Genomic DNA, 21,375 nt, shown 5'->3' with positions numbered 1-21,375 from the left:
TGTTATAGAGGGCTACCCACGCACTTTGGAATACTGAGGAGGTCCCGGTAGTACCTGCGATGATATCAGGCACAAGGGCTTCATCAATGCTCTCTACCAGGGGGATGGGTGCTGGCTGGGACAGCGAGTCCTCCGAATCTGCTCCCGCAGAGGAGGACGATGTCCCGGCTTCCTCACACACCACCACCTCATCCATGACATCTAGAGAGCCTGGAGACAGCAGTTCACCTGAGAAGAATACATGTTCAAGTACACCAGACATGCACCGACTTAATGAAGATGAAGTTGTTAAAGGACACCAAACATGAAACAGAAAATCTGAATAACAAGTCTAATTTTTACATCAATAACAATAAGAAAATTTACAATCCATGTGCTTAATGTGCCTCATTATATTCTATATTATTGCTTTGATAAAAGCTTGTGAAATGTGCTCTGTAAACATTGTACAACCACACCAGTGGCTCTGTGAAAATGGTACTATGTCAAAACTAAAGTAAAAAAATGTTACAGTTGGAAAAAGTTAGAGACAAAAAAAAGAAAAGGACCCTGTTGAAACAAATATGTGCACCAAAGTCTGCACACCACGTTTTTTGCTCAAGCTAATGTGAGAACATACAAATATAATTCCCCAACTTTCAAAGAAATTAAAAAAACAACAACAATTGGTACAATAATCTGCTCTAAAGCCAAATTGAAACTCCAGCAACAACAATGTGCCAAACTAAATGTTCAGCTTCACACAAGATTTAATATGTCACCCGCTCGCCTCACAAACAGTGCGTTTTAATCAGATTCAAACAAATGTAACGCTAAGCTGAAAACACACCAGCCAGGATGTCCTGTAGCATACACGTGAGGGAATATTGTGCCCAGGCGCCTCCCCAGGAGATGTCCCCCCGGTTAAAATCCGTTCCCACAAGCAAGAGAAGCAGGCGTTCTAGCTGCTGCTCAGACACCACTTCGCACAAGTGGATTGTGGGCCTTGTGGCGTTGGCTATCCTAGCCAGGACCTAAACAAATAAGATAAATATTTGTAGTTTTAGACTGTCAAATTTGTGTATATATATTCCCAGTGTTAGATTAACTCCCAGTGTTAGATAAATACTTTGCAGACAAAGAGCAGCAGATCAGCATGGCAGGTGAAATCCATGGAAAGGAGAAAGAGGGCCAGCTTCTGCACCACAGAGATACAGCGTTCATGAGATAAAGTGAAGGGCAGAGGTTCTACTTCTGGGGCTTCTTTGGCTGTTGTGGACTCTGTATCCAATGTGGAACGGGGCCATTCAGCTGTCCGCCGCAGACGGATCAGGTCTTTAAAGTGCTGAAAAAGGAAAAAATTAACAAGTTGTAGTATTGAAAATTAATCTCCGTGATGCACAGAATTGGGATGAGACAAAAGGGTGATATTCACAGGTGGAGTAGGTACTGGAACAGGAGAACAGGAGGTTTGCCCTCAGCAAGCTACTGAAATAATCACTGACTAATCAACTAATCAAAGAAGAAATGGCAGATTTAGTTGCAGCCCTCCTTCACAGCCTAATCTTTTTGAGTGTGTGGTGAGCTGCTCACCTTGGATGTAGCTTGTTTCAGCTTGGCTTGTTCCACCAACAGTTTGTAGGAGGAGCCTTTGTTGCTCTGGATCTTCTCCTTCTCGATCTGCTCCACCAGAGCCTTCTGTTTTGCTTTCAATAGATTTAGCTGCTGCAATGAAAAGGCCACAATAAGTTTATGTACTGTAAAAGTATCACTCCAGAAATATCTACTTGTTGGATGCATTCCAATATAGGAAACAATCCCTAACCTGATTCTAACAAATGCAAATTTCAAATCAAGTTTTAATTAACCACTTAAAAATTGAGAAAAACAAATATGAAGGTGTACTGCTTTTGAAATGGGACACATTTACCTGCTTGTGATGGACAAGTTGCTTACGGATTTTGCGTGAGTACAGGCGATCCAGGCTGCTGCTGCCTTTGGCTGACCTGCTGGAGTTCTGAGACTGGAGGCTGTTATTTATGAAACTCCACTGAATACCTGCAGGACAAAAAAATACAGCACATTAATGAAGGTAACACAAGACTGACAAACAACTAAGGAGTATGACGTACAATCAAACAGCTTAATTCCAAATGATTTAGCTGAGTTTGAGGACTGCGACAAACATCTTTAGCATACAGTGCAGTTTGATTGTAACCATTTCCAATCATATGTAAAAGATGTATGTTTGCATTGATGTCATTTAATGTGCAGCTGAGTTAGCAAGATCTTGTTAATCATCATCCATTTGAAGCATAAGCATCAAAGATTTATGGATTTGAGACTTTTTTCAACAAAGTCCAACCACTAAGTAAAGAGTAAAAATCCTGACCACTTTTTCTCTTTAGTTATTCAGATACCATCTTTCTACCTATATTTAGGAACTACCTTAATAAGCAGTCATTGCTAAATGTTTAACCATAATTTTGTTTTGTGCTCTCTTGCAGTTGTAGACTTCTAAATTGGAGAATGAAAAAAAAAAAAAGCAATTGCATTGTGTCATCTAATTGCGTAGTGAGTAAAAATGTTGATATTCTGCCAACCACTTCATGCAAGCGTTGTCTGAGCCTTTTATATGTGCAATATTTTATATTCTATTTATATCTATTCAGTTCCTCACTGAGTTGATATTCATAAAGATTACTATTAAGCTTCTGCTGTTTGGTAATTGATACCCTTTCAAAGCTATCAATGAATTAACAGCAAAACTGCAATCAGCAACTGGTCAGTGACAATCAACATCTGTTTATGTTTTGTTTCAATTTCACAATTTCCAGTGCCTATAGATTAAAAAAAGAAAAAGAAAATTAAAAAAAAACATTTACACATATCAGGGAAATGTAGAATGCAGGTATTTTACCTGTTACAGGTCTTTCCCGCTCTTTCCCTCCCAGGTGCTTCTTCCCTCCTGAGGCCTCATCTTCGATACTTGCTACATAGTCCAACAGTCTGGAGACCAACATCACTACCCAGCTGATCATGGGAATATCCAAAACACCTGTTTAATTTTTACAAAAACAAACAAACAAAAAATCAACTTCATTTCAAACACACTCTTGTATCCCACTTTTGAACAAACCAATCTGTTTAAAAATAAATAAATCTGACTACATAAAAATTAACACTGACTTTAACTCTATCTGTAACTTCTACTAACTCAAGTTAACATATCAGGTGCTGCAAAGACGCTATTCTCAGTTGCTTTACCTTCAGTTCTGTGCTGAGCGGCAGCTTGTGGCTGCTGCAGTGGAGACAGGAGGCTGTCCAGGAGATTCAGAAGGCCTTCCAAAACACCGCTGTTACTTAGGGATCTTTGGCCAATGCATGACAGGAGCATGAATACCCTAACATGAATACAGATTAAGCATACTGCAGTTAGTATCCACAGCATCCATAAGACCTGAAAGCTACGTTTGATGTCTCCAGAAGAACAAGCCAAACGACGTGCTACATAATTTGTGCTTCTGCATCTCCATGTATGAGTAGACAAATCTAAGCAGCCAAAAGACTGAGAGGGCACTTTACTGTGTTGCAGTGAAATACTTTTGCAGTTTTTAGACTTGCCTCAGCATAGTAACCAGAGAAAAGGCAACACTAAAAGCCAAGCATCTATGATCCAAGCTGTGACAATAAATGACATGAAAATTAAGTACAATTCCCTTTAAAAACAAAATACACCTACAAGCATAATAACATGGCTGGAAGAGTTACATGTTCAGGATATGCATGGCTTCATGATAGTCTTTGGTGTATTCCATATTCTTTGCAGTTTGTGCCCTGATGTTGATTGTTTTGAGTGTTCTCTGTTTGTTCACATAGGCATGCAAGTCTTTGTGAGACTGTTCATTGCTTGTATAAATTATTTGATGGCGAACTTCTTACTGGTCCCCATCATCATGTGCGACTCCCTATTGGATATTGTTAGTCTCTGTGCTTCAGGAGCCGAAGTTAGAACTAAACATCAGCTAGTTTGTGGATTTGTTTATTTTAAACAAACAAACAAAAACAAAAAACAAACCCTAAGGTTATGTGTATAACCCCAGTTCTCTGAGTAGCATAGTACAGTGAGTGGTCGTGTCCAAATTCATGGGCTGCATCCTCCTGAGGACCCGGCCTTCGCGGTCTACGTGGGCCGGGTCCTCAGAAGGTCGGGTAGGCCGGAAGTAAACGGCCGTGAAATTGGACGGTCTAGCCTTCTGATTAGCGTCACCGCTGTCTCGGTGGAGTTTAATAAACTCGGCCGTCTGCTCCTTGCTGTCTAAAATATAACAGGACACTGGAGTAAATCTCGACCATCTCACACTTCTGTTTAATCAGTTTTCTGTTTGACGTTTATGTCAGCTGTGTAACAGAGAACCACCCGGGGGATTAATAAAGTTTTATTTATCTATCTAATAACTTTAATCTGCAGCCAAACCGATTTACTCACGAACAAACAAAACAAAAAGCCACAACAATAACATTTTTAGGTTGTCTAAGGTGCACATTAGTATAGTACGATTGTACGTGCGGGCTTCACAGAATTCGCGATCCCGTTGTGGCGTGCTGGCTAGACCCAAGCGCGGCGAAGGCTAGCGGTGGGTTTGGAGCAGGCACGCAGTTATTCTAGTAACGATCAGTGCACGAAGCGTGGCTTCGGAACGGTCGTTACCGACAGAGAGCGAGCGGAGCCGGGAAGAGAAAAAGGATTGAAGGGATAATCACTCACGGTTGCTGAATCAGGCGGAGACTGACGTGGCAGAGTTCGTCTACACAAGAATGAGCTGAGCGGCAACAGGTGGGTGGCGTCTCTCTTTTAACCCCGGCCCCGTGATCACTGACTGATCACCGGCTGACAACGTTTAACCCGAGCAGCGAAAGTCCGCGGTGATCTGAAAATGATGTGCCGGGAGTTGTGCCATTCTCGGCCGCATCAGTAACCCTCGAGCTCCCGGCTAGCTATCGAGCTGGTGGGTAGCAGACGTCTCCGAAAACGTCGAAGCACTTTAGCAAAGATGCGATATCTTGATAAACCGAGCAGATATTTGATGTTTACACAGCTACTTTCTCGCCTGAAAATATGTTAAAAGTTTATTTTGTGACCCAGAAAGATTAATAAGAGTAATTTTAAAACTTAGTAGCGGCCGCCATTAGTCCGGAAACTGGAGCTTGGCTGGGCCGCGCTATGAATTCTGGGATATGGTGGGCCACGAAGGACACACCCGACCCATCCTTCAAATTCGGAAAAAGGAGGCACGCATTTGTCGGCTGCATTCGGAGGGGTCTACGAATTTGGACAGCCTTCGGCGCGTCGCTGTGACGTAATCGGTCTACAAATGCGGCCTCAGGAGAATGCAGCCCATGAATTTGGACACGACAAGTGTCTCACTATGGGAAGGCCTTCTGTGTGACCTCATCAGAAGCTCAAATACCTTTACGTCTTTACAGGCTGGCTAAGTGACGCCCATGTCATGAGGGGCTAGTGCCTCAGATGTCATTCAAAGCAAGTCCACCTCTTCCTTGCTTCCATAGAAGGCGGGTGGTCTGGTGAAACACTAACTCATGCTACTCAAGAGAACCGGGGTTATATACATAACCTGAAGTTCTCTTTGATAGCATTTGTTTCGTGTCTCACTATAGGAGGAAGACTAACTCCCAGATTGACAGACATGCCTGCTGAGAAGACAACTGTCACCAATAGCACTTCACAGGGGAGAAGCTCCCACCTGGGAAGACAGAGGACTGAATGCACCAGGTTAGGCGCTGTTACATCTAGCCTGTAAAACCTAGCAAATGTGTGAGGTGAGGCCCACCATGCAGCTGCACACACCTCCTGGATAGAAACTCCCTTAAAGAGAGCCCATGAGGTTGCCAGACCTCTAGTGGGGCAAGAGGCTGAAGACCCCTGCTAGTGAAGGCCAGGGCAATTGCTCCTACTATCCAATAGGAAAGGCGCTGTTTATACACAGGATTTCCCATATGTGGGAATCTGAGGTGAAAGGCGTGGGTAAAAGGCCAGCAGTTCTACAGAGGAACATGTGCCTTTGGGATAAAGGCAAGGTTGACCTTCATATAGAGTTGTCTTCAAGGACAGAAATGTTAACTCAAACCTGTTCCAGGGATTCAAAAGGGAAACAAGAGAATGCAGCTCTAAGCACCACTTTTCAAACACATGCCACGCTCTAGAACAGTGACTAGCGTCGATAACACTGTGGGGAAGCCCCACAGTGTTCAGGTTAAACTACTCACAAAGAGCTAGCCTCTCTAGGTGGGGATGGAATATTTCCCCCCCATGCAAGAGACAGGAGGTCTCTGCGCAGCAGCTGAAAAATCTCCACCAGCCAGTGCTTCCCTGGGCAGTGTGGGGCTATCAGGATGACAACGTGACCATTCTCTCTCGCTCTGGGCAGAGTTGGAGAAATGAGGGCATAGAGGAGGGTTCTTGGAGATTGTGAGCCACAGCATCCATCCCCAGTGGAGCTTTCTAATCGTGCAGGGGGGAAAAAACAAAACAAAACAAACAACAACAAAAAAAAAAAACGGGACACTGAGCATTCTCCAAGTCCACAGTCGCCTGATCGAATTGCAGCCAGATCTGCTTCACCACCTCGGCTGAAGCTTCCAGTCTCACACAGTGAGTTGCCCCTAGAGAGAAGATCTGCTCCAAAGTTCAAGATCCATGGCATGCGAGTTGCTCTCAGAGACAGCAGGTGAACACTGCTCCAGACCATCAGTCTGTGTGCCAGTGTGTGTAACTTGGGGCACTGTCTGTTGATGTAGGCCACAAATGTGGAATTGTCCGATCTCAATGAAACATGATGACCTCTATGCCAAGGCAGAAAATGTTTTAGCGACAGGTGAACTGCCAGCAGCTCCAGACAGTTTATGTGGGTAGAGTACATGTGAGAGCCCCATCCCTCATTCACTGCTCTGCCTTTTTTAGTGCCACCCTAGCCAACCACATACCACATATGTTGCCATATACTTTTTTGATTGGTCAACATGGTACACTTTAACACCAATAGGGAAGGGGTGTTTTTTTTCTTTTCCTTTCTTTTTGCTCTGCAAGCGGAGAATGCTTGCTATAGCACTGTAGTTAGAAAACACTGTTTCTACCATTTCTTCCAGGAGTAAATACCACTGTTTTATTCAGAAAAATACACCGCATGTATTTTTTATCATAACTCTGGGTTTACATGGCCGATCAACAATTATAAATTCATATACAGTCCACACATCCACACTTTTGAAATGAAGAATCTGGGTCGTTGCATCTTGTTGCTGTGTCATCTTAAATTGGTCATGTGATTTGGACGTGCCAGCGTATCCATCGACTGCAGAGGGTTAAACAACTCTATGGTGGGAGAGGTTGGTTTTGATTTGGTTTATGTTTCCTTTCCTTTCCTTTCCTTCTTTCTTTTTTTTTTTAACCGTTCATTAGAAGTCAACATTTTGATACAAACCAATGTGTAATGTCATGATTAGATTTTCCTGTGGGACTGAAAAATTATTTTATTTTTCATTAAAAACCCTACCTTTTTTCATTATTTATTATTATTATTTATTGAATTTCACATTAATCTAAAATGTTGTGACTATATGGAATCTGATAGTTCTTTACCTGTCCTGGGGAAAGATGAGCAGCTGTTCAGAGTTGTAGAGCTCCTGCAGTACATTAGAGAGGAACTGGCCCCACCAGCGCTCGCCTCCACAAAGCTGCACCAGCAGCAGGCCGGCATGAAGTCGGATCTTGGGCGTCCCACTGATGCAAAGATGTTTGAAGAGCTCCTCACAGGCCTTGGCATGGAATGTGCTCTGGAGCACCGAGGGGACAGAATGGCCTAAAAATACCCATAAAAATGAATCAATCATATGTAACAGCGTTTCAATCCACACGTTACTAACAAAGTCATCTGTGAAATGTACAACTTCACTAAACAGCAGATCCAGCAGAGTTCAGCTCACCATTATTAGAATGCAGCAGGCTGAGCAGTGTGTCCAGCAAGTAGCGGATGATGGTTCTCAGTTGCTCTGTGGAGGAGTTGTGAACTAGCTCCTTTGCTTCCGGAGCCCCAGCTGCTGAGAGTGACTTGCGGCTGGTACCCAGTGATACACGCAACCGCTGAACCGCATGGTGAGCCAGGTTAAGCTGTAGCTGCAGCTGGATGCAGTCCTGGTAGGCTGAGAAAACACGCTGATCTTCCTCAACAACCTTATCTGGTTTTCTTAAGAAGTACTGGGCATTGTTGGCGCTGTTGAGAGGTGGCAGGTCGATGTTCTGCAGAAGAGTCTCTAGCCGATGGCAAGCTAGATTATACCTGGTAAATAAATACAAAATTGGAAAATTCACAACACCACCAAAAAATTTACAAACTTCTTTTGCAGATGAAATCACTACATTATTTAAGTTATCCCAGGTGGACCTTTGTCAAAACTGGAAAGGCACCTAAAGAAAGCTCCAGCCGATCCAGGAGAGAAGGACAACCGCTGCCCAAGCGAACCCTGTAGTGATCCCATATGTGTCAGGAGTATCGGAGCAGTTGAGACACATTTTTTCTAAACACCGGGTCTCTGTGGCTTTTAAACCCCAAAACACGTTGCGCCAAAAATTGGTCCAGCCCAAGGATCGGGTCCCCCGACACAAACAGAGTAACATAGTGTACGCTGTTAAGTGCCAGGAGGATTGCCAGGATTTATACATCGGGGAAACCAAACAACCTCTGGCGAAGCGGACGGCACAACACAGAAGAGCTACCTCATCAGGCTAGTGGACACTCTTTCAAAGATGAGGATGTACACATCCTGGACAGGGAGGAACGCTGGTTTGAGCGCGGAGTCAAGGAGGCCATTTACGTGAAAAGGGAAAGACCATCTCTGAATCGAGGAGGGGGCTTAAGGGTACAGCTTTCGCCATCTTACAATGCTGTGATTGCAGCCATTTCCCAACTCTCTGTGGATGGGACTCATGGCCATTGATCAGTGGGTTTTGGTCAGTGGTCATGAGAATTTGCATATTAAGATTAAGGAACTGACCTCCCAGCCCATTGTTCCTTCAGTGGGCTGGGTTCAGTCACTACGCAAATGTACTGTTTATAAGACTGGGGAAACCTGCAGTCAGCTGAGACTGAAGAAGTCACTTGGATGAGTGACGAAACGTTTCTCCCACAAAATGCTACGTCCAGATGAACAGAATCAACTTTTGGATATTTAAGTTCAGTTTTACTAAACATAGTCAGGCCTAATTACTGGCAGACCTGTTGAATCAAGAAACCACTTAAATAGAACCCATCTGACAAATTGAAGCAGACCATGATCTAATGAAACAAAACCACTGACGTCTATCAGTCTGAAAAGGGCTAAAAGCCATTTCTTAAGCCTTGGAACTTCACTGAACCACAGTCAGATCCATTATACACAAATGGAGAGAAATGATATAAAAAGTGTGATATACAATATACACAAACATTAGGAGATCAGGAAGAGGTCAAACTCTTTTTCACGACATTGTAGTGCTTTATACATGTCTTGTTTAACCATTTCCATCTAGCATTCACACACATTAACACTGTGATAAACACATCGGGAGCAACTTAAGGTTCAGTATCTTGCTCAAAGATATTTGGCATGCAGGCTGGAGTAGCCAGGAATCAACTCACTGACCTTTCAATTAGGAGATGACCTGCTCAACCTCCTGAGCCACAGACACCACCAAATATCTCAAGTCTGTTCAATGAAGCCATAGTCAAACTCAAATGAGGCATCTGTATCTGCTTTACTTCCTGTCTCACCTGCACTGGATGTCCTCCTGCAAAGCCACCATCATGGTCAGGTGTTGATCCACATCTGGCTGACTGGCAGCTTCGCTCTCTCCCCGAAGAGGATCATGCATCAGCTTCAGTTCACTCTCCCAAGGCAGGATATAAGTGTGGCCATAGTAGAAGCCCAGTGGAATCTTAGCACGAGCATTGGTGCTGCCATAGCGCCCAATCACAGTGATCTGAGAATATGAGGCAGCCCACAATAGCAGTATTACATCCATCATTGCGGCAGATTTTTAACTCAACAAAGAAATTTAAAACATCATGTAAGCCAACCCACAACTCTGCCCCAAAGTAAAACAGAGAGAAACAGACCTTCATGAACCTGCAAACAGGTGGTGGTAGCAGGTCATGCAGAATGAGGGAGTGGGTGCTGATGTCTGTGGCCACCACCAGCCTGCGGCCATCCACCTCCTCACCCAGAGTCCAGATGTCTATGGACAGAGAGGCCAGGTCGCCACAGGTGGGGATCAGAGCATCCGTCAGCAAAACAGGACGGCCAAAGTCCAAAGTTACAAAACGGCGAGCTCCTGGGAGGAAAAACATAGCACACTCATGAGCAAGCTCAGTTTATTTTCCACAAATATTTAATTTGACGGTATTTCCTAACGTAATTAGCAACAAATGAAACATGATTAAAACTTTCAGAAAGTTTCAGAATCTTCCAGTCTTAAAATATTGACATTTAAGCACTAGGTTAGGTGGTCAATATGGAATAGTCCTACATGACATACCCGAGTGCATCCGCTCTATGATGATTGACTGATGTGGAGGAGGCTGCAGGAAGTGAGATGCCTGGGAAATGGCCAAAGCCAGACCACTGCCCATTGGGCTCTGAGGCAGAAAGAGAGACATTTCTCATTTTACTGCAAAGCAATCTATCAAGTTAGATAAATCTATCTAGATCTAAAATCATTTGTTGAAAGTGATATATGCAGCAATAGCTATATAAATATCCCAATGACTCAGGGATAAATAGCCACAAAGCATGGAGCTACTTGTTACTAACTGGTTTGGCTTTCTGTGTGTTCTTGTGTGCAGCCAGGTTGACAGGCCCAGGGTCCATCATGGAACCAGGGAACAGGTGAGCCAGCTCAGCACTGAAGGCTGCAGAAACCACCTCATTGGGGGGTGTGAGAGGAGGGGTCATGAAGAGGGGTGTGGTTTTAGGTGTTGGGGGGATGACGTCAGAAGGATGAATGAAAAAGCCTGGCGCGGAGGAAGAGTTTGAAGGCACAGAGTTGTGTATAGGTCCCACGCCTGAGGCAGCAGCTGCTGCTGCTGAGGTGGTCTGATGCAGCTTAGCCTCCAGCTTGGCCTTCTGTTTACAGCATACAAAGAATATTACAGCCACAGGATAAAAACACTAGATTTGTATTAGAGCAACATGGCAAACTTTAGAGAAATCCAAAACTGGAAAAAGCTTTCAGCATTTCTTGTCTTTTAATTTCTTGGATCTCTTCAGTTTTGTGCAAACATTTAGTGTCCAGTCAGAACATGGTTTCCACAGCCATGAACTGTGGTTAGGTTTTTAAACTGTATCAAGTCCTTGCTACAATAATAGCATTTCTCGGTGGAAGAAATTAACAATCTGTAACATTTGGCTTCATATCCTTTATGAACCTTTGAGACTTTTTCTTACATCATCATGTCATAAAGATTTCTGCTAAATAAGTTTTATAACTTGGTCATTTGGTTCTCAGAAACCAGTGCCAAACAAACTCCTATTTCATCACTTCTCTATCTAGTGTGTGATTATTTACTTTTGAACCATTTCTATTCTGATCTATTCTATTGTGTTCTAATAGCTAGTCTGTCTTAGGGTAAGAAAATGCTAATATGACCGCACTCCTGTCATTGAGTTTTGTTGAGCTCCTGCAGCTTAAACAGGCCAGATAACTGAACTAGTTCTTCACCTGCTGCTGCAGCTTCAGCAGCTGCTGTTGCTTCTCCTGCAGGACCTGCAGCTGCTGCTCTGCTGACACCATAGCATGAGACAACGACTGGAGAGCCACCTGAGCTGCAGAACTCAGAGCCGTAGAAGCTTCTCCAACCGTTCCCGTTGACAGGCCGCCCACTGTTGGGGTCACACCAAATGTACTCACTGGAAACAAAGAATACAACTTCAAGAAAGGACAGTTCCCATACTAAAACCTCAGCTAAAACCAAGCTAAGATCAAATGGTTACCAGTGAACATGCTGGCGTCATCTCGCTCCACCCGTGTGCCATCACTGGTGGAGATACAAGTAAAGTGCAAAGGTTCCACCTCCAAGAGTCCTGTTAATGCTGTGAAGCTGCCTTCTGCTGCTGCACAGCTGCTCACTTTTCCATTCCCTACGAAACATACAACATTCAAAACTAACTGAAAAAAAATATGCTTAACAAGCATTTGAGTTCCTCCTTTCACCCTTAAAACATAATGCTCTTTTTAATTTTTTCCATAAGCACTTGGTCAGAGTGGGAAAGAAAGATTCCCTTTTAACAAGAAGAAACCCCCAGCAGAACTGGCAAATGGAGGAGCAGCCAGTTGCCGTGGCTTGTTGACGGTGACTGGAGAGGGTGCACACACACACACACCAAAAAACCCCACACTTTTTAGTACAGACCTATTGCAGCTTAACTAAGGGAGGACTCAGGGGCACCTTATTCAGCCTCCTTTCAAGTTACCCTGTGGAATTTTATTTCAACAGAAGTGTCTCCACTTGATGGGCTTCAAGGGTTTCTCAGTTTACTAGCTTGCTTTTTTTTTTGCATAAAGCTTGACTGGAATCTTTCAGGTCCAGTGAAGGTGCAATTTTGGTGTGTGGATGGGTAGACCCACATAAGTTGCAGCTTCAACAGGAAAGGCCAAATCAGAAGTTGCAAAAAGTCTCACTGAAATCTGACAAGCCAAGACAAGTCTGTAGTTTGAAATGATTTATTATATAGTAGATATTATGAAACTGTTCAGTGTATATTTTGCACACTGTACTTTAAAAAGCCCTGCGAGGTAAAAGATGCTTTGGGGTTTTTTCCCCTCTCAACTAGGTGTCAGAGCAGACTTGGTCATTAAAATGTATTTCATTTTCACATTATAGAGCCTTCTTGTGATAAAGGAGAGCAGTGCTTTAAGATCTGCAAGTTCAGGTCAGTGGTCACAGAAAGAAATTCCTGTGAAGTTTTAGTGCTCATACCTGAGAGTATGTCGGAGAGGTCGATCTCATCAGACTGCACTCCGATGCTGCTGTTGAAGGCATTCTTACATGAGGAACCGCTGACCTCCAAGTCAAAGAGCACTGGGTCAAATGGAGAGCTGTACAGTCCGTACCTGGGAACGAATAGATAAACATCCAAGAAAGGGGGATAAAATAAGGTGACGATAAGATGAGAAAAACGTAATTTATGAACCTAGGGTTTAGACTAAAGAGCTATACAGATACCTGGTCTGCAGCAGGGCCTCCAGTGGTGTGAGGCGGTCCTGCAGCTGTCGAGAGATGGCGGTGAGCAGGGAGGCACAAGCAGTGCTGCAGTCTGCCAGGTCCTCCTCCTTCACGTAATTTAACAACACAAAGTACCAGAACACTGAGCCTGGAAGCCCACAGAAGAAAGAGGAGAGGGTAAAACATCAAGTCTGGACAGTCAAGAAACACAGACAAGGGAGAGTGCTAGATGTTGCTCAATCACTCACCACCAGTTGCTGCTGCAGGCAAGTAAGGCATATTGTCCAGCAGAGCCTTCAGAAGGCTCACGCCAAAACCCTGCTGACTTGGTTCTCCTTTCCCATTACTGTAACAAGAAACAAAACTACGTGCTTGTTATTTTATTTAAGTAAACCTAAAAAACAAAACACAAGATACCAAGAGAGAACACATGTTACATTACAAGAAATTAATAACCCCTAATGTAAGCCTTGACTTGTGGTAGAGCCCTCTCACCCTTAAAAACATAATGTTGGCTGACACAACGCATTCAGCAGAGCACCCATTACTTTCTTTTTATGCCGAATGTGAGAAATTAACTGCACACTCTGTCTCTCTTCCCTTTTCAAATAAGTGGACCTGCCTAACAAACAGCATCTTAGCACTCCATCAGTGAACAAGGCCTCTACCTTATGCGTGTTAAGTTGTAAATTTGCCCAATTGTAAAAGAACTGTCTGCATCTTTGGCTCAAACAGGCTTCTTACCTAATGCAAAGTGCAAGAAAGCGAGCACATTTGTGTGCTATACTCCGGCCAGCCTCAAAGAAACACACCCGTACAATATCGGTAAGCCTCGTCCTGGTTTTCACCTGCAGACTCTCCTTTCCTTCTTTTAGGCTAAAAACAGGACACAAAATGCAATATTCCAATTAGTACAATGTGAACGTGATGGTCATGTATAATCTAGAGCCCTTATGGTAATGCTATCTTATATCTGTATGTCTCCAGGTTGACCTCTACCTGCAAGGTCCATTGGAGAAGACCCCAGCCAGCCAGCACAAGATATCTAGGATGAGGCTCTGGGCATGCTCCGTGGCTGGGCCGCCCTCTGTTCGCCGACACAGTGCATCCAGCAGCTTCTCATGGAAGTCTGGGAACTGCAGCATTGCACAGCGTTGGACCCTGAAAACGACAGAGCAGCAGACACAGACCAGCTAACTTGTAAAAAACCACCACAAAAACCATCTAAGCAAAAATGTATCCGTGTGAAATGTTTAACCTGACCACAGTGCCAGCAGCACCTCAGCAGTTATCTGACCTTTCTTTGGGAATTGACGTCTTCTTGAACCTTCTGATTGTGACTGAAACTTCCTGAAGCAGGTCGCATCCTCGCAGGTTTTCTACTTTCTTTGATGGAGCTGAGGTTTCCGTCTTCACTGCGGAGACTTTCTCCTACACACAAAAAAAAAAAGGTAGCAAATACATGAATGTGGCTTTGTTTGGCATTTGGTAGTTTCACAAAGTCAAGGGTAGACCAGCTGTTCATTTTTTTGGAATGTTTTTATCTTGGAAAACAAAATGATTGCAAAAACAAGACTTTTCATAGTATAAGAATTATTCAATAGTTCACTTTGGACCAATCAAGTTAACATCTTCCGTTTTTTTCTTTATTTAAAAATTAAATAAACTCTCCACTTTCAGTGGAAACAAATGAGCCGACAGCCTCGGTTGACAAAACATATAGAAACATTACTCTAAACGGGCTGTAACTTGATGAAATCCAACACTTATGTGCCATCTGACTGGCTTAGGAACTGTAATTGTGTACCTTAGAAGCCTGAGCCCTTTGAAGGAGGGTTGACAGTGAGTGCGCTTTGGTGCCCTGAGGCTTGGAACTAGGCATTCTCACCACGGGGCGGGGGTTCTCCTCCGTGCCCTTATCACTTACTGCCTTGATGTGAACCAGGAAAGAGCGGTACTTCCCTCCTGCCATGCCTGCAGCAGAGACGGATCAACAGGACAATTGTAAAACACTGACACACACCTGTGTAGATGAATATGAACTGCAGGCTATGATCAGGAAGTCATTTCACATCTAACAGTCAGCATTATAACCATCTCACTGAATTGTTTATGTCACGACGATCTAGGAGTTTGACCATGAATTTCCAAATAAAGGGCTTCCAAAGTAGTTTGGAATACTGGTTTGACAAATTAACTTTATTGTCATCATTCCTATATTTACATCAACTTGAAATGAACTGTGTGTTTGGCAGTCTTGATGATCACCAATGCCACTGGAGAAACAAATATTAATTCTAAACCAGTCCGAGATTCAGGTGGCTATTGAAACTGCTTTAGTCTGATAGCCAGGTCTTAATTTTCAGTATATGTGTTTATTACCTTTTACCAGCTTGGGGCTAGTGAGGCTGAGCATACCAGCATGGCCAGAGAGGTCTAGCCCACTGGCCAGCCATACTGGACCACACAGGATGTCCTCCTTGTGGTCTTCCAGGAATGGACACAACATGGAGCCTGCAATAAGCATATGAAACCACAATTTTATGTTTACATACAGTTTATTTACAAAAAGAAAGAAATAATTTCAAAGTCGAATCATCATCTGAAATGAAAGGTTCTAGGTGAGTGATCATCTGCAGGGCAAATAAGTGTTTATAAATTCAAACTGCCTAAAATGTTTGACCTGATGTCTCCTCTATGTCCATGAACTGGATGTCCTCTGTGAAGTCTTGCATTACAGGTTGGCCATTTCTCTCACCATTTGCATGAAGGACATTGGAAAGAGGGAACGAGATCTGCCTGTCCACAGCTGTTTCTGTTGAAGCGATAAGGAGTAATACTGAGATGTATAAAGTCAGTTCTATCTAGTAAGAATAAAATACATACTAACTGAATGAGAAATGATGAAAACTTCCCCCCAAAAGAAAGCTGCTTTAATCTGAAACACTGCTGGTTAAAAGCAATCATTAATTGTATAAAAACAATGTCCTCACCACTGACTTTGCCCAGCCCAGGTGCTTTGTTTTTAAGCAGAGTGACCTGGATCTGAGGAATGTTGACGATGTTGGCATTCAAGACAAACTTAAAGTCCACATGGCCCACCATGCAGGCCTTGGGCAGCACCAGTTCAAACACATGCTCATCCCAGCTAGAGCTGAAGACAGAACAGAGGTCATCATTATTAAAGAAAGTATTCCTACACGATCACATTATCAACCATTTCAAATATTAAGCATGTCAAGCTACACACAGACTCGTGAGCATACCAGTTGATGGTGAAATGTCTGTAACTCCAGTAGATGAGGAAAGTATGATCAAGATTTCAGATACAAAACAGAAACCAAAAGTAGAATTTGCTGCTCTAGAACTGTTGATTATAGCTGAGATTCAAGTACATATGATTCAAAACATGAGTTATGTCTAAGTGTGACTGGAACATGTGCGAAGACCTGACTAGCAAACAAGACTGACAACTGTTTTGATACATTAGCAGCAGATTCATAAATAAATATTCAAAATGTTGGTTATCAACTGGGAGATGTGTTACTGATACCCGGAACACAGACTGGTGACAACGAGTTGATCCGTACATGTCATTTCTATACGGTTTTGGATTTTCTACCCTGCGTGTCAGCTGGAGTGTACCTGTTGCTAGTGGGCTAGCATACTAAAGCTAAGGGTAAGAGCAAAGGATCTGATGATTTTACACCAACAGCTTCTTTTTTCTGTACATTTTTTTTTACTTTAGCACAAACTCAAGTTGACTAAAATTAAAAAGCTTAGCTCGTTAATGCTTTCCCTGTCTGCTTCTCTTGCTCAATCTAACAGTTATCTAAGAGACTAAACTCGGCTCAAATGTTTGCTCCACCCCTCTTGTCTGCTCACTATGTGAGAGGTCCATTTACACTGACAGTAAAAGCAGGGAAGGGAGAAACCAGTACAACAGCACTAGTCGGTACTTAATACATACAAAAAAAGTTAGTATTTTGTTATCTTTGTTGGCAACAGGCAAAGATTTCAAGGAAGAGTGATTCTTAAAGAAAAAATCTCCTCACAAACCTGTGGAACTGTGTTTTCTCCTGCAGTCTTTCACTTGTTAGGCAAATTTGCATCCCTACACTATAAAGCCACTAGCTCAGACATAACAGTACAGATAATTAAAACTGCTACCTGTCACTTTGAAGTTTCCAAGTACGTGTGTGCTGGGCTGCATCTCCATGGTGCTGCTGATGAAGGTGCTGTGGGTGGCGTCGCTGTTGTTGCTCCTGCTGCACCTCCACCCAGCACGGGGGAACTGTGGCTGAGAAGCGTGGGGTCAAAGTCTCAAAGCGTGTCAGCTCTACCAGGGACATCAGAATCTCTGTGGTCAGTGGTTGATCTACCAGTAGGTCCACTCCTAAACAAAGGCCAGAACACTTTTTAAGTTTCGCATCAAAACTGATGTAGTGAATTACTGACTCAGTGTGTCTAGAGACAGGTCTACCTGTAATCCCGGGGCTAGAAGGGTTAGAGGAGGGTTTGGCCCCCTCAAGCAGCAGTTCAGCCCCTTTAGAAAGGGGGCCATCAATAAACATGTCTCCGTCATCTACATCTTCACACACACCTCCAATTTGAAGGAAATGAAGTTCTCCACCTTCAGGAGAGCAGAAACAAAAAAAACATTAGAAAAAGATATTCTAAAAAGAACCTCCAGTTTTTCAGAAATATTAATCCTTATTCAGGAGATTTTATGTTGTTTCATATAATAAATTCATATTAAATTATTGTTATTTTGTTCTAATAATAAATAAATATAGACACTGGTAGTAATTTCACAGTGAAATTGTTCAGACAAAAAAATTCGAAGAACTTCTAAGAAAATTCTAACTGTCATTTACCAATTTGAAAATTGTCTTAAATAATATGAAAAGGAAACAAAATGGTCTAATTTTTGTCCTGGTAATGCTTCAACTTTTTCATAACATTATGAAAGGCCACATAAGACCTTCTTCTGCTCTCAGACAAACGCCTCTGGTTGTGAGCACATAACCCTAAACCACCAGCAACTCAACCTTCTATTTCCAAGGGGCAGCCAATCAGCAAGTAGATCTTAAAGGATGGACCTTCAAGGGTAAACAGATAAAACAGCTTGCTTCATCCTTTGTTATTATTATGCAAAATGTGTTTAAGTGGCATAAAGATTAAATAAGTTGTTTTTCAATTAAACTCATGGAAGGAATGGTGTCTCAGGTCATTATGGATCACTGAAATCAATCTCGGACACCTATGATCATTAGTTTGCCAGGTGAGCCCAATTAAAGGAAAAACTACTAAAGAAGGATGTTCCACATTATTAAGCAGACCAGCATTTTCAAGCAATATGGGAAAGAAAAAGGATCTCTCTGCTGCTAAAAAAGTGAAATAGTTGAATGTAGAGCTGGGCGATATGAGATTTTTTCATATCACGATATGTTTTTTTCATTTCAGGCGATAACGATATCTATCACGATATAAGCCAAATAACTATATTTGTAAGATTTAAATGTGCCGTTGCTCACAAGTAAAATGTGAAATAATCAGCAGCTTGTTTTTATTTAAATATTTATTTCCCATAATAAGTTCAACAGGGTAGATGTACTTAAGGAACATGAGACTTTTTCAGATAAATAAAGGCAAATATTGCAAACTACACAAAAGGCAGCCGCTAAAGCGTTTAAGTTTCAAAATAGAACAAACAAACAGACTAAATTGTCAATTCCACTTAGAAACAAAATATTAATTCTAACAAATAAATCTTAGTTTGTTTTACAGAAGAACAGACAAAACTGACTAACTTTTGTCAATATCAAATAAACTGAGAACTAAAAGGAAATTCTCAATCTCTCCTTGTTGTATAGCTGAGCTTTTCAAACAGTTTTAACAGTTACTTTAGTCTGACAAAAGCCGAATGACGAATTAGCGCTTCCAGTCAGAGACTGAGGCTACGTCCACACGTACACGGGTATTTTTGAAAACGGAGATTTTCCGTTTTCGTTTTAAAAAATAATCCCGTCCACACATAAAGGCAGAAATGAAGGAAAACGCTGCTATGAACATGCCAAAGCAGCAGGTGGCGCTAGATTCCTAACCGTGCAGAAATGTTGGCCAATCAGAAGTCTAGAAGCCTCGGTGGGAAAAAGTAAACAAAGCTGCGGCATAGAAGCAGAACCGAGTCGTATGTGTGGACGGGACAGTAACTGTGTGTATATGTAAGCATTTAAACACTGCAGAGAGTAGAATTAACAGTACGTTTGTAGAAATTCATTTCACCGAAACAATAACGTGGCGCACAGTGTGACGCATGCACCAGTTTATTGTATTTCCAGACTTGCTTTCGGCACAATTTACAGTGCACGCTACTCTGTTTTTTGTCAGACTTGAAATAGCCGAAATACCTTCACACTACGGAACTTCTATGGCTCTTCCGTTCGACAATCTCTCCGGCTTGGAACCATCATCTGTTTTCTCTTCGGTCACGCTCGGTTGATTTTTCTAGTCGGCACACTCATTTCCTCCATTACCCGCTGGCTGCTTCCCAAACAAATACACGTGCGGCTTGGCACTTGTGCTGTACGTAACAAGTCACGCGACGTGACGCTGCGGCTGTGATTGGTTCGGCTCTGCGCTACTTAATTTGGATTGGCTGACTTTTTTTTTTTTTTTAGAGGACAAGAGCGGCAAGGTCTATCGCGATAGCTTAATTTCTCTATCGAGTAAAAGTTATATCGCGATACATATCGTTATCGTTCTATCGCCCAGCTCTAGTTGAATGCCTTGGACACGTTAATGTTCATGTAACGTTAGATATTTCACAAAAACATAAGCGTAATCACTATGATGTTAGGAGATTTGTGGCTGAATCAGAGCACACATGGGTTCATGCAGATAAAGGTACAATGAGGAAGGTTTCTGCCAGGCAAATACATCAGATTAAGAGAGCAGCTGCTAAAAGGCCATTACAAAGCAGCAAACAGATATTTTTGAAGCTGCTGCCGCCTCTGGAGCCCCGCGAAAGTCAAGGTGTAGGATCCTCCAGAGACTTGTGAGTTGTGCATAAATCTTCTATTTGGTCAACCCTAACCAATGCTCACAAGCAGAAATGGCTGCAGTGGGGCCCAGAACTACATGAAGACTAGTTCTCAAACAGTCTTGTTCACTGATGGGTGCAGTGCAACCCTGGGTGGTCCACATGAATGGAGTCGTGGATGGTTGGTGGACAGCCACCATGTCCCAACAAGGCTGCAACATCAGCAAGGACGTGGTGAAGTCATGTTTTGGGTCGGAATCACGAGGAGAGAGCTGGTTGGCCCTTTAGGGTCCCTGAAGGTGTGAAAATGACCTCTGCAAAGTATGTAGAGTTTCTGACTGACCACTTTCTTCCATGGTAGAAAAAGAAGAACCGTGCTTTCCGCAACAAAATCATCCTCATGCAAGACAATGCACCATCTCAAGTTACAAGGAATACCTCTGCATCATTGGCTGCTATCAGCCTAAAAGGAGAGAAACTCATGGTGTGGCCCCCATCCTCCTCTAACCGCAATCCTATTGAGAACCTTTGAGGCATTCTCAAGCAAAAAACTATGAGGGTGAGAGGCAGTTCACATCCAAACAGCAGCTCTGGGAGGCTATTCTGACATCCTGCGACGACATTCAAATAGAAACTCTCCAAAAACTCACAAGTTTCATGGATGCAAGAACTGTGAAACTGCTATCAAATAAGGGTTCCTATGTTAATATGTAACTTGCCCTATTAAGATGTTTTTGATTAAAAAAAAAAACTTGATTTCTCTAAATATGAACTCCTAATGCTGCAGATTCAACAAATGACCATTTTCAATTCTCTACAATCTTTAAAGTGTTTTGAAACTGTGTGCTTAATAATATGGAACAGTGCATTTTAAGTTTTTTATTTTTGAAAAACATACCGTTCTCATTGGGAGGTTTGTTCAGTAACATTTGAATTACACTAATGGTTGATGACTCAAAAATTATGCTGACTGTCATTTGAATTGACTATTTCAGAAAATCAGAGAAAAATATCATTAGCAAAATGTCAATGGAAAATTGTATTTAGTAGTCAGTATAATCTTTTAGTGATATA

The 21,375-nt window shown here is 42.5% G+C and overlaps 1 protein-coding gene across 3 annotated transcripts in view; it reads right to left on the bottom strand.

Annotated features, from left to right (window-relative positions):
- The window catches only part of birc6 (baculoviral IAP repeat containing 6), a gene marked incomplete at its 5' end in the record, with an annotated part of 127,481 nt that overhangs the window by 72,774 nt on the left and 33,332 nt on the right, over positions 1–21,375 (bottom strand). Inside the window, 27 exon segments of one of the 3 annotated variants that reach the window (XM_014330344.1) lie at positions 25–228; positions 830–1,013; positions 1,109–1,324; positions 1,573–1,704; positions 1,910–2,037; positions 2,900–3,037; positions 3,247–3,383; positions 7,640–7,859; positions 7,984–8,336; positions 9,807–10,015; positions 10,152–10,366; positions 10,571–10,670; positions 10,846–11,157; positions 11,753–11,940; positions 12,025–12,171; positions 13,011–13,144; positions 13,257–13,404; positions 13,505–13,602; positions 14,001–14,132; positions 14,256–14,417; positions 14,554–14,687; positions 15,064–15,230; positions 15,639–15,770; positions 15,940–16,071; positions 16,250–16,410; positions 17,427–17,652; positions 17,740–17,889. In XM_014330344.1, the coding sequence (XP_014185830.1) occupies positions 25–228; positions 830–1,013; positions 1,109–1,324; positions 1,573–1,704; positions 1,910–2,037; positions 2,900–3,037; positions 3,247–3,383; positions 7,640–7,859; positions 7,984–8,336; positions 9,807–10,015; positions 10,152–10,366; positions 10,571–10,670; positions 10,846–11,157; positions 11,753–11,940; positions 12,025–12,171; positions 13,011–13,144; positions 13,257–13,404; positions 13,505–13,602; positions 14,001–14,132; positions 14,256–14,417; positions 14,554–14,687; positions 15,064–15,230; positions 15,639–15,770; positions 15,940–16,071; positions 16,250–16,410; positions 17,427–17,652; positions 17,740–17,889 (4,659 nt within the window). 3 annotated transcript variants of the gene reach the window in all.

This window comes from Haplochromis burtoni, unplaced genomic scaffold (assembly GCF_018398535.1).
Source record: "Haplochromis burtoni strain Fernald_Lab_line unplaced genomic scaffold, NCSU_Asbu1 Contig_778, whole genome shotgun sequence".
In the NCBI taxonomy this organism is placed as follows: domain Eukaryota; kingdom Metazoa; phylum Chordata; class Actinopteri; order Cichliformes; family Cichlidae; genus Haplochromis; species Haplochromis burtoni.
The sequence above is the reverse complement of the archived record's forward strand: the minus strand, read 5'-3'. Positions and strand labels throughout refer to the sequence as shown.